Source organism: Anolis carolinensis, chromosome 6 (genome assembly GCF_035594765.1).
Source record: "Anolis carolinensis isolate JA03-04 chromosome 6, rAnoCar3.1.pri, whole genome shotgun sequence".
Classification (NCBI taxonomy): domain Eukaryota; kingdom Metazoa; phylum Chordata; class Lepidosauria; order Squamata; family Dactyloidae; genus Anolis; species Anolis carolinensis.
Window position 1 is genome coordinate 4,779,000 of NC_085846.1, and position 12,772 is coordinate 4,791,771.

General features: G+C 48.8%; 1 protein-coding gene across 1 annotated transcript; it reads right to left on the reverse strand.

Annotated features, from left to right (window-relative positions):
* Positions 1-475: 475 nt before the first annotated feature.
* Positions 476-11,308, reverse strand: phf23 (PHD finger protein 23). The gene is made up of 5 exons (XM_062984329.1): positions 11,167-11,308; positions 6,667-6,698; positions 6,054-6,146; positions 3,400-4,144; positions 476-2,055 (listed from the first exon to the last, which is right to left on the reverse strand). Exons 1-5 carry the CDS (start codon positions 11,186-11,188, stop codon positions 1,802-1,804), a joined length of 1,146 nt encoding a protein of 381 aa, XP_062840399.1. The 5' UTR covers positions 11,189-11,308; the 3' UTR covers positions 476-1,801.
* Between the last annotated feature and the right edge of the window lie 1,464 nt (positions 11,309-12,772).

Genomic DNA, 12,772 nt, shown 5'->3' on the forward strand with positions numbered 1-12,772 from the left:
CTAAGACATGACAGCCATGTATGAATATGTGAAAGGATGTCCCAAGGAAGAGGGAGCAGGCTTGTTCTCTGCTGTCCTGGAAACTAGGACTTCATGGAGCCATGAGTTCAAAGGACAGGAAAGGAGATTTCACCTAACCTTTAAGAACTTTCTGACAGAAGAGCTATTCAGCAGTAGAACTCTCTGCGTCGGGAGTGTGGTGGAAGCTCCTATTATAGAAGCTTGTAAACAGAGGCTGGATGGCCATCTGTCAAGAGTGCTTTTCCTCCATGGCAGGGGGTTAGACTAGATGGCCCATGTGGTCTCTTCCAACTCTGTGATTTTGCCTTTTTCCGACCGAACCCACAAAGGGAACACCATTCTTTTCAATGAGATCCCTTCCAATCCTACAGGACAAGGGCCCCCCAAGATCCTATGCTCCCATCCCTCCCCCTTGAACATGAACGAAGATCGCAGCCTTCTGTACAAACGCCAAAAGGGTCCACATCTTTTATTTACATTCAAAAAACCTCTGTCATGTACACAGTTGTAAATATTAAAACAAAAAAAAATGTGGGAGAGGGTTACAGGGAGAGGGGAATCCCTCCCAAAAAAAACCAAAGAGCAATCCCATTCCGCCTCTCTCCGAAACAGAACTAACTTCAAACAGGGAGCAGATTCAAGTGGGTTTTGCACCCAAATTTAAGTTGGAAGAGAGAGATGGAAACCCGTTCTGGGACTGGGGGTGGGTTTCCTGCACGTTTTAAAGTGGGCTGACTGGGGACTTTGTCCAACCCCCTTGAGCTGGAAAGTGATTTCTCCATCCCCTTTTGGAAAAATTTGCAAATAAGTTGTCCCTTTTTCAAATAATAAAAATGAAATCAAAAAGGTTTTTTTTTTTCCCTGACTAGTTTCAACACATCCAAACATCCCTTTGGGGCATTGGGCGGGGAAGAAATGATGTTAATACTCACAGATAAGCAAAACCTTTCACCTTTCCCTTCCCCGCCAGAAAGGTTATAGTTATATATATTTATTAACTGTATTGGCGAGGTGGGAAAACCAACACCCCAAACCTCCAAAACCCCAAAGTTTAACAAAAAAAGAAAAGTAAATTTTGCACCTATTTCTTGGGCAGGAACCTAACATCTTTGCAGGAATTCTGCTGTTAAAGGAGAACATCCCTGTGAGCCAGAACACAGGTTATAATCTTTAATAACAAAAAAAAGAAAATATTTCCAAATCTTGGGGAGGGAGACAAACCGAGGGGGCAAAATGCCCCAAACCTTTGTTTGTTGTCTATTTACAGGTGAATTTCACTGAGACAAGAAAAGGATGGGATCAGGGGGAAGAGCCAGAATTAAACTGGGGACCCTCCTGTCCCATTCCTTTGTCGCTATCCGAACTTCCTCCCCCCCTCCCCGGCATAAAATGGACCCGCCTTTTACGGTTAATTTCAAAGCCAAAGGGTCCACTTCAGTCTCTGCCGGAGCTGCTCTCCTAGAATTTACTCCACAAAGAACAGGGGAGGGTGGATGGGTTTGTGTGCCTGAGGCCAGGGGCTCATAATGGCCATCTGTAACTCTATAGAGCCCCCGCTTGCCGCCTTTTGAGATATCTGGGGGCCACCGCTGCCAAAGAAGTCCCCAGCGCCTTCCTCTCTCCCCACCTCCAAGCCACCCAAGTCCCATCTTTGGATAGCAATCCAGAGCAGCCCCACTAGACTCGGGCCAGTCTTTCGCTGCTGGGGTGGGCGCCCTGCGTGGATCCGGCCCCCGGCCCCCGTCCCTCCCTCCTTCCTCTGCCGCCACCGCCTCCTGCGCTAGGGCTCCCCACTCCCCCTGGAAGTGATGGTAGTGGCAGCGGCGGCGGTGGTGCCGGAGACCGCAGGTAGCAAAGGGTGCTTCCGGGAGCCTTCTTTACACTTCTGACAGTAGAAGATGTCGGGGACGTTGGTCTTCTTGATCTTGGCGCAGGAGAGGTGGATCCAGGTGCCACACTGGTTGCACTCGATCATGGGCCGCCCGGCAAATGGCTTCTGGCAGTAGCACGTGATGAGGTCCCAAGAGTCGTCCCCTGGACAGGAGGAGAGAGAGATTATTATTATTATTATTGAAAAGTATTAAAACACTACCCAACGCTCCTGGTCCTTCCTAAACTTTCAATGGTTGGCAATCTGCTGTGGAACCAAAAATAGGACATGGATCAGTGGTTCTCAGGTTTTGGTCCTCCAACAGTCTTGAACATCCACTCCTGGACACCTTTTTGTGGATGTTTCTAAACGAGGCATGAGGCAATTTCGGCCCTCCAGGAGTTTTGGACTTCCAGCTCCCACTGATTCTTTACAGCCAGTAGGGTCAAAATTGGCTCAAGCCTGTTCTAAACAGGAGTGCTTTGTGTATTCCTGCCAGGCAAAAAGGAGTTGGGGTTAGATTTGCCCTTGGGATACCTTCCAACTGTATGATTCAAAGATACCATCTAGAATGGCTAATAGGAATTCTGGAAGTCCAAAACAATAGTAAGACCAAAGTTGGGGAAACACTGATATAAATGAAGTGGATTCTGTTCAGAGAAAGATATTCAAAGGTCTGGGAACTAAACTTTTATCAGAAATAGCTTAAGAAGCTGCATAGGTTTCATTTGGAGAAGGGTCATAAACATCTAAACTACAGGGAAGCCATGAAATGGTTTTCCGCAGTTCCAGGGACTTGGAGGGGGAAGCAGGTCAATTTCTGGAGACCTGGCTGAAGGGATTTGGGCAATTACTGAAAATCCAGCAGGACACTGGCACTGTATAGGAAGTAAAATGGCCTTGGCACAGACAAGCCTTTAGTGCATTATGGTTTTGTCCTGGGACAGCTCCAATTATCAATTGATCCTGGCAACGAGTGTTTTACAAAGATAATGCACTCGTTAAGAAGACGTATTCAGGGAAAGGGAATAAAGGCAATTACGAAAACAAAAGTCTCAACAGAATAGACTTTGCTAACTAAAATAAGCATTATTATTGCAACTGTCCATTTATGGAGGGAGAAGAGGTGCTTTTAGAAGTACACAGTGGGAAGAAGGGGGTCTCATAAGACGGTTTAATGGGCCAGGTTTAATGTTGGAAAGGATGTCCCATCGAGGGGGGCATAAACAGAGCTCAAGGACTGTCTCTACACCAGGCATGGGCAGAATTCGGCCCTTCCTCCAGGTGTTTTGGACTTCAACTCCCACCATTCCTAACAGCCTCAGGCCCTTTCCTTTTGCCCCTCAGCCGCTTAAGCGGCTGAGGGGCAAAAGGAAGGGGCCTGAGGCTGTTAGGAATGGTGGGAGTTGCAGTCCAAAACACCTGGAGGAAAGCCCTAAGTTCTAGCCTTACACAGCCTGAGAGGCTCCACCAGCTTGGATAAGTGGGACCCAAAGAGTTCCCCTCACCTGATTCCACCATGATGTCCTCGTCCATCACCCGCATCTCGCCTTCGCTGGAGCTGCCTTCCCCGTCTTGGCTGGTCTCCGTACTGATGCCCTCCTTCCCTTCCGTGTCCTCCAGCTTGAGGGGGAAACTGGCAGCCAGCAGCTCGGGGGGAGCCTGGACCGAGACCAGGGTGGCCGCCGATGCCAGGGCCCCCTCCTCCCCCCCTCCCTGCCGCAGGGGCATCGGGCCCCCCATCACCGCCGCCGATGCCAGGGCCCCCCCTTCCTCCTCTTCCGAGTCCGTCTCGCTCAAGGAAGCCTTGTGCTTCTTCTCGCCCCGCTCGGCCTTTTTCAACTTCCGCTTCTTGCTCTTTTTGATGCGCGATCGCTTCTCCCCGATGGGGTCGCCGGTGCCCCGGTTGCGCTTGGCGCCGGCGCTCCCGGCTTCCAAGGCGGCCTTCCGGTTGCGCTTGTCCTTCTTCTTGTCCGGGCCGACCCCCTTGTTGGGCCCCGCCAGCGGTGGCGGGAGCGGGTGCTTGCTCACAGGGTCCAAGTCAAAAAGGGAGTCCTTGAGTTTCATCTTCTCCAGTAGCGAGCTGTCGGACTTGAGGCGGCGGAAGGCCGCTTTCTTCTTGGAGGACTTGGCCTTCTTCACAAAGGTCTCGATGGTGTGCAGGTCCGAGTGGGTGGACTCCCAGCCGTCGCTGTCCACCACGCTCTCCGGGCGGATGGGGGAGTTGGAGCCAGAAGGCGTCCAGTCATTCTCCTGGTTGACCAGAGGGAGAGAAGGAGGGGGTGTTAAATTATGAAGGAGAAGAAGCAGGAGGAGGCACGGAAAACAAATACACGTTTATGGAACTCCCACCCCTCCCTCCTGACCTTCAGGAAAAGACTAAAAACATGGCTTTGGGACCAAACTTTTGGTCAGTAAATGGGAGGAGTGCAATAAGAGACTAGAAATAACATAATGATGACTTGGATTGCCCTGGGATATGACCTGGATTGTGTAATTTTAATTGATGTTTTAGTGTTTATGTTTTAATTTATCAATATGTATGTGTACTGTATATGCAGCATCGAATTGTTGCCTTTGTAAAGCCACCCTGAGTCCCCATCAGGGTGAGAAAGGCAGGGTGTAAGTGTGGCATATAAATAATTAAGTCACAGAATCATTGAATAATAGAGCTGGAAGACACCACATGGGCCATCTAGTCCAACAACCCCCCCACCCCCACCCACCCGACAGATGGTCATCAGCCTCTGTTTAAAACCCTCCAAAGAAGGAGTCTTCATAGGACTCTGAGGCAGAAAGTCCCACTGTTGAATATCTCTTACAGTCAGGAAGTTCTTCCTAATGTTCAGGTGGAATCTCCCCTCCTGTAATTTGAACCCAATTCTCATGCGGTCATTTTTATTTTAATGATGAAGTAGTCAAACTTTGCTCCATCATCATCATCATCCAGCTTCTGGTCAAAGGAAATTTAGCATAATGTCAAGTTTTTAACTTTGTTTGTGGTTTTTTATACATTACAGCTGGATTCTCAACTTTCTTCTGACACAGTAAATAAAACCATCCTTTTAGTTATTCATTACTATCAGTACCAATTGATTGTAATATAGAGCAGCCTGAGGAAGGTTGTTTTCAGGCCACAAAGTTGGCTTCCTAACAAGAAATCCCTACTGTAAACTAAATTCATATGCATCAACTACCAATACATTTTGCCTAAGCAATTCAGAACTAAAATCTGGTATAAAGAATGGAAGGAAATGGGAGTTCGAAGCAGCCTGATTGCCAAACAAGCTAACAGCTCAAGTATGCATTTTGACAACCACTGCCGCCTTTTGAATGACAAAAGACAGCCCTAAAAAGCACATTCAAATGCAAGAAATAATGAAGATCTGATGTGTTCCAAAACTTCATTGTTTTCCCTCTAAAAATCCCAACGGTTTGGGAACAGGATGTAAATATTCTCAGAAAAATTGATCAGATATAAATATTATCTGAAACAATAGCACAACATAAAGGTGGACGTTTGGAACGTTAAAAAACAATGACACCTCAGGAATAGGATCCAATTCAGCCCAAGAAAGCTCCAAAATACGGAATAAGGAGGAAGAACTGCATTTCCCGGCATGCATTTCAGGAACACTCCAGTCTTGCAGCACATGATGAGTCAGGAGATGTCTGCCCCCTGGCTTCCATAACATTGCCTACACTTCCCAGCATGCATCTTGCTGAAATCCTCTGAGCAAAATGGCCACTCCTCAAAGGAGGGTGGGACTTGTAGTTTACCCGGCCATTAACTGTGGAAAGCAGCTTTGAGCTGTCGGGATAAGCTCAGGTTTTGGGAAACAAAGCCGAAAAGGGGGAACTCTAATCCCCAGGAGCTTTAGAGCTTAAAACACAAGGAGAGCACAACAAATTAATCTATATTTACACAAAGGTGGAGGTGCCAAGTGGGTCACTAGTCATTAACAAATTACTCCAAAAAGAATAGGGCACCCCTCCCTCTGCAGACTTCTTTCCCAATATCCCAGGAAGGAAGGAAAGAAGGGAGGGGGAAAAGACTTCCTTAGACATTAAACAGTATATGCATTGACGCACAACGAAAACAGAAGGGAAGAAGGGGGTGAAAGAGGGGATATTCTGTTCTGTTTTGGAAAGCCCCACTAACCTCCTTGGTCGATGGGATGTATCCGGCGTAGGCCAAGACGAAGCTGCAAAACTTATTGAAATCCTCAATCGTTCGGCGACGTTTTTCTGGAGGCTATGGAGGAAAGGCGGAGAAGGAAGGGGTTAACAAAGGGAGAGGAAGGGGTTAATAGGCAGGGAAAGAGCGCCTCCCACCCACAATTTTCAGGTTTGGCCACAAAAAAAAATTCTTTTCTAAAAGGGAAGAATTTGGGGATGGAGGGAGACATTCAGAAACAATCTCGGGTGCAAAGTCTGAACGCAGACAGGCTCTCAACCACCACCGGGAAACGCAAAACAAATCTCTCACAGATCCGTGAGAAGAAGGGAAATCCCATATCTTTGGTCCGCAGGGTGGGGCGGGAAGCTGGCTGGCATTTTCTTTCCCTCTCGCCAAATGGCAGCCATGCATCTGACGGCGATGTTGCAACCCCAGGGCCATTTTGCTGCCGGTTTGCCAATGGAGGAGGGACCCACCAAGACAAGGACTTTTCCCCCATAAGGAACCTCTCTCCTTCCCCCCATAGACTCAAAAATAATCAGATCTCCCACAAAACATGCAAGGTTTTGTGCAAAAGGAATATTTGTTTAAATACCTGCGTCTCCGGCTTGAGGTTCGGAGGTAGATCTAGGAAACGAATGGAGAGAAAAACAAAAGGAGAACGGGTCATTTTAAGGAGGAGGGTGATGATGCAGAGAGAGATCTTAAAGAAGTGCCTCCCCACCACTGCAACAAACAGAAGCATGGAAGAAGTGCCATCAAGACATAAGATCACAGACCTCAAAGGCCATCCAGTCCAAACCCAATTCCTCCTGGCAGGAGAAGCACAATCAAAGCCTTTCCGACAGATAGCCTTCCAGCCTCTGCTTAAAAACCTCAAGAGGAGGCATATTCCAAACGTCTCTGAGAAGTCCTTTCCTGCAATTGGAATCCATTCCTCGATTGTGTCTAATGGAGGAGTAGAAAACATGCCTCCCCCTCCTCCATGTGCCACCCTTCCAAATATTTAAACATGGCTGTTCAGCCTTCTTTCCTCCAAGCTGAATACACCAAACCCCCGGAGCCGCCACTCTGTGGGAACCAGGGCTCTCAGATCTTTGACCCTTTGGGTGGCTTTTCTCTGGACACCGGTCAATATGCTTCTGGAATGGCGTTGTCCAGAGGTCTGTGTATTATTCCCGCTTAGGTTTGACCAAGGCAGAATGGAGTCGTCGTCCAGAGAGCTATTTATTATTCCTGCTGAGGTCTGGGAATGGAGTGGGACTCTCATCTACAGACCTTTCCCTCCATGTTGATGTCCGTCCGCTCACCTCTGTCCTCAACGACATTGGGGGTCCCTGTGTCATGGCTTTGGGGTGCCCTGTCCCCCACATTAAACCCCTCCCCAGTTCAAAGCAACCAAAACACGAGGCCCATACATACCAGGGAAGAGGGGCCGCTGGGTGGCCACATAGCCTGACAATGCCCCCCCCACCCGCACAACACCGCCATCGTCACTCCACCCGGGCCACCCTGCGCATGCGCCCCAATGTAGGCTTCATTGCCCCCCCCCCCCAAAACCGGTCGCTACTGCTGGACTCTAAGGCTCCCACCCCTCCAGGTCTTTGGCCACCCCTTCCCCACAACAGGGACCCCTTTCTCTGTGCCCCTCTCATTGTCAACAAGAACCTTGGGAAATGGCCACTTCATGGCCCCCTTCCACAATAGTACCGGCTGCACACCCTCCCCCCTCCAAAAAACTCTTGCAAACCCCCTCCCCTTCCTAAGATACACACACAAGGCATGCCAGTCCCCCCCCCCCCCCACCCATGTGCTCCGGCAAGGACCCCTTCTCTCTTTCTCATGCCTCCCCCACACTACTTCCTCCCTTCGTGGTTTCATTCCCCACCCCTCCCTCTAGGAAAAAGACTTCCAACTCCCTTCCCTTTCCCTAGTTTCTGCCCTTCCCCTCCCTCTCCACGTTGCCCCCCCCTCTCCTGTCCTCCATCTTATTTCCTCCTCTTCTCCTCCCCCCCCCCTTTCCACAAACATGGCCCTGGGGAGAAGGAAGGGGCCCTGACAGGGATCCGCAGGAACAACACAACACCCTCCCCAGGATCACAGTTGCAAAGGAGGGGGGTTCTATTCTCTCCCTTCACAGTTCTTTTTCTCGGCTCTCCCACTATTTCTACCCCCCCCCCCCCAAAGACACCAGTCTCCTTTACTGGAAATGAGCTTCAGCCCCTCCTCGCTCCCTCCCTCTCCAGGGACTTTGCTCCCCCTTCCCCAAAGGCAGACCCCTCTTTCTTTCTTCCCTTCCCTCCCTCATATTCCCCCCCAGTCCTTCCTCCCTCACTCTGTCTTTCAGGACCCCTCCTTAAAGGGGTCCCTCTTGTTTCCCCACCATAAAACAACAATTAATCCCCCTTTCCATGCCTCAAAGGAGGGGGGGGGGCTTTGGGTCTCCTTTCCTTTGGTCTCTCTCTCCTTCCTCTTTCTCTCCCCCTTTCAATTCCTCCCACTCCAGACCCCCCTCCCACGTGGAGACTTTGCTCTCCCCCCTTCCTTCCCTTCTGTTTTTCCTCAAAGGAATCCTTCCTTTTGCCCCAAAAGCAATAACTATTTATTTATTTACTATATTTATATACCACCTTTCTCACCCCTGGGGGAACCGGGGAGAGGGAAATGGGTCTCAAGGCAGTTTATAACCTATTAATGGCAGAAATGCAATGCCAACATACATATAATAGGGGGAAAATCATAATAACTAGCATACAGTAAAAATTAGAATAATTAAATTAGACCATTAAACATATGCATACGCAACATTCAAACACTAAGGCAAAGCATGAAAAGAACCTATTAATGGAAGAAATGCAATGCCAACATACATATAATAGGAGAAAAATCATAATAACTAAACACTAACATACAGTATAAATTAAAAACATTACATATATGCGTACACAACATTTAAACACGAAGGCAAAGCACATCCTAACAGAATGATCCACAACCGCCTTCTATCCATGTTCCCCCTTTTTAAATGGGGCTGGGGTCTCTCTTCTCTCCCCGGCTTCCTCTCTTCTCTCTTTTACTGGAACCAGGCTTGAACCCCCCCCCCCCCCTTTCCCCCAAATACAACCCCTTCTTTCTCTCTCTCTCTTCATCCCTCAAAGGGGTCCTTCTTCAACCTCTCCCCTCACCCCAATAAAAGCAGCAACAAGGCCCACCCCATAACCTCTCTCTTTCCACATTTTCCCCCTTTCTTGTATTGAGTGGGGGCTTCTTTGGAGGAGGAGGGGGGTGAGACTTTGCTCTCCTCCCCCTTCCTCCCAATACATGCTTATGGCTTTCCTTTTGCCCCAAAGCAGTAACAACCCCCTTCTATCCATGTGTCCCCCTTTTTAGTGTTTGTATGTGTATGTGTGTGTGTGTGTGTTGGGTGGGGGGGGGGGGGGGGGGGTTGGATTCTCTTTCCTCCTCTCCCCAGGCTCCTTCTCCTTCCCTTCTTCTGTCTTTACAGGAACACCGGGCTTGAAATCCCTCCTTTCTTTCCCCCCTCTTTCCCTCGTTCCTTCTTCACCTTACCCCCCCCCCCCACCCCAAAAAAAAGGCAACAAACCTCCTTGAGTCCCTTTGGAGGGGTTTTTTGAGAAGGGCGAGGTATAAACAGGGCAAATAATAAATAAATATTAATAATATTATGATATAAGACAATGTAATAATAATGATAATTCACTATTACAATTGTATATTTATATTACAAGCAATATTACTAATAATGTGGCAATATAGTCGTATAATATAATATATTGTATGTATATATACTTGTAAAACCGCCCTGAGTCCCCTTCGGGGTGAGGAGAGCGGGAATTGTATATTTATATTACATGCACTATTACTAATAATATGACAATATAGTCGTATAATATAATTTATTGTATGTCTATATACTTGTAAACCGCCCTGAGTCCCCTTCGGGGTGAGGAGAGTGGGAATTATATATTTATATTACATGCAATATTACTAATAATATGGCAAATATAGTCGTTATAATATAATATATTGTATGTCTATATACTTGTAAACCGCCCTGAGTCCCCTTCGGGGTGAGGAGAGCGGGAATTGTATATTTATATTGCAAGCAATATTACTAATAATATTTCAATATAGTCATCATAATATAATATATTGTATGTCTATATACTTGTAAACTGGCCTGAGTCCCCTTCGGGTGAGGAGAGCGGGAATTGTGTATTTATATTACATGAAATATTACTAATAATATGGCAATATGGTCGTATAATATAATATATTGTATGTCTATATACTTGTAAACTGGCCTGAGTCCCCTTCGGGTGAGGGAGAGCGGGAATTGTGTATTTATATTACATGAAATATTACTAATAATATGGCAATATGGTCGTATAATATAATATATTGTATGTCTATATATTTGTAAACCACCCTGAGTCCCCTTCGGGGTGAGGAGAGCGGGAATTGTATATTTATATTACATGCACTATTACTAATAATATTGCAATATAGTCATATAATATAATATATACTTGTAAACCGCCCCTGAGTCCCTTTCGGGGTGGGGAGAGCGGGATATAAATGTGGCTAATAAATAAATAAATAATAATAAATAAGCAAACAAACAAGGCCCTCTTCATAACCTCCCTCTGCTTATTATTGAGAGGGGAGGGGGCTTCTTTGGATTCCTGTTCTGGATTCCTTTTCCTCCCCTTGAGATCTCTTTCTCTCTCTTTTACTCCCATTTCCCTTTTTTCCTACTTTCTACAAAAATAAGGGGTAGGGGGGCCCTTAAAGGGCCACACAGTCATAACAACACTCAAACCCAGTTTAGGGGGGGGGGTCGATTCTCTCCTTCTTCCACAGCCCGCCCCCCAAATAAACCCCTCCAGTGTTTCTCTTGCGAAGACCCCCCCCCCCCGGTTCCCCTTCTTTGGCCCCTTCTCCTCTGAGGGGACTTTGTGGCCCCTGTTTCTCCAAAGGCAGCCCCTCTTTCCCCTCAGAAACAGCCCCCGTTCTCCTCCATGATAGGCCCCCCTCCCAACCCCAAACCCACCCCCTCAGGCCCCCGCCGTACCTTCAGGGCTGGGCTCCGCCATGGCCGCCCGCCCTCCTCCTCCTCCTCCTCAGCCCCCTTCGCCTCCGTCTGTCCGTCCGGTGCCGCCCGACTCCGCGTCTCCTCCTCCCCCCCTCCCTCCTCCTCCTCCTCGCCCGCCCCCTCCCTCCTTCTCTTCCCCTCAGCCCCTCCTCAGGCGCCGTCGTTGCTCGCAGAGCATCTCGGGGAAATGGAGTCCTTTCTGTCTCTTTTCCCGCGGGGGCGCCCCCTCACGGCGGGAGCACGACAACTCCCAGAGAAAGAGAGGCTTCCTCTCCTGCGCATGCGCTCTTTCTTCGTCCCCTGTCCTCATGCTCTCCCACCCCTTCCGTCTTTCTCCTCCTCCGCCTCACTCTTCTACGCATGCGCTCCGTATTTCCTCCCTTTCCTCTGTTATCTCCTCACTCTCTTCCCCTCCCTTTTCTCTCCCCCTCCCTTTTCTCTCTTCTCACTCCTCCTCCCCGCCCCCTCCTGCTCAATCGCGCATGCGCTTTGTTTGTCATCGCGGTTCTCCTTTTCTCCTCATCTCGGCCCCTCCTTCTCAGCATCGCCGCACATGCGCTTTGCACGTCATCGCTGCTCTCTTCTTTTCCTCTCATCCCCGCCTTCTTAGCGTTGTCGCGCATGCGCTTTGCATGTCGTTACTGTTCTCCTTTTCCCCTCTCGCCCCCTCAGCATTGCCGCGCATGCGCATTGTTTGTCATTATTTTTTTCCTCCTCTCGCCCCTTCCTTCCCAGCGTCGAAGCGCATGCGCGTTGCTTGTCATTACTGTTATCCTTTTCCCTCAGCATTGCCGCGCATACGCATGCGCATCGCTTGTCATTATTTTTCCTCCTCCTCCTCTCGCCCCCTCCCTCTTAGCGTTACCGCACATGCGCTTTGCTTGTCATTACTGGTATCCTTTTCCCCAGTATTGCCGCGCATGCGCATTGCTTGTCATTTTTTCTCCTCCTCTCGCCCCCCTCCCTTTCAGCATCGAAACGCATGCGCTTTGCTTGTCATTACTGTTATCCTTTTCTCCTTTCGCCCCCTCCCTCTTAGCGTCACCGCACATGCGCTTTGCTTGTCATTAGTTTTCTCCTCCTCTCGCCCCCTCCCTCGAGCTTCGCCGCGCATGCGCTGTACTTATTACTTGTTAGCCTTCTCTTCCTCACCCCTCCCTCTCAACGTTGATGCGCATGCGCTGTACTTGTCATCGCTGTTCGTCCCTTATCAATTTAGCCCCCATGAAGCAATACACATTCTCATAATCCACCTCGCCGCGCCTGCGCATTGCTCATCTCACCCGCCTTTTTTCTCTATTACTGGAGAAGCCTCAAACGTCTCGGAAAGGAAGTGACGGAAGCGAGAAAGGGATCTTGGGAATTGTGGGTCCTCAATGGGTAGTTCTCTTCTGAAGAGGAAAGAGGAAGCCATGCTTCTGAGGAGCCGCAGGACTCCCAGCGAGGCCTCTTAAAGGGACAGCATCTTATTTCCCGCCTCTTTGCTGAGAGAACCCACTGCCACATTTTCAAACTAGTTCTAGGATTTCCAGTGGAATCATCTGCATGGCAAAACCGCTTTCTTCAAATCCAGGTTTGAAACTGC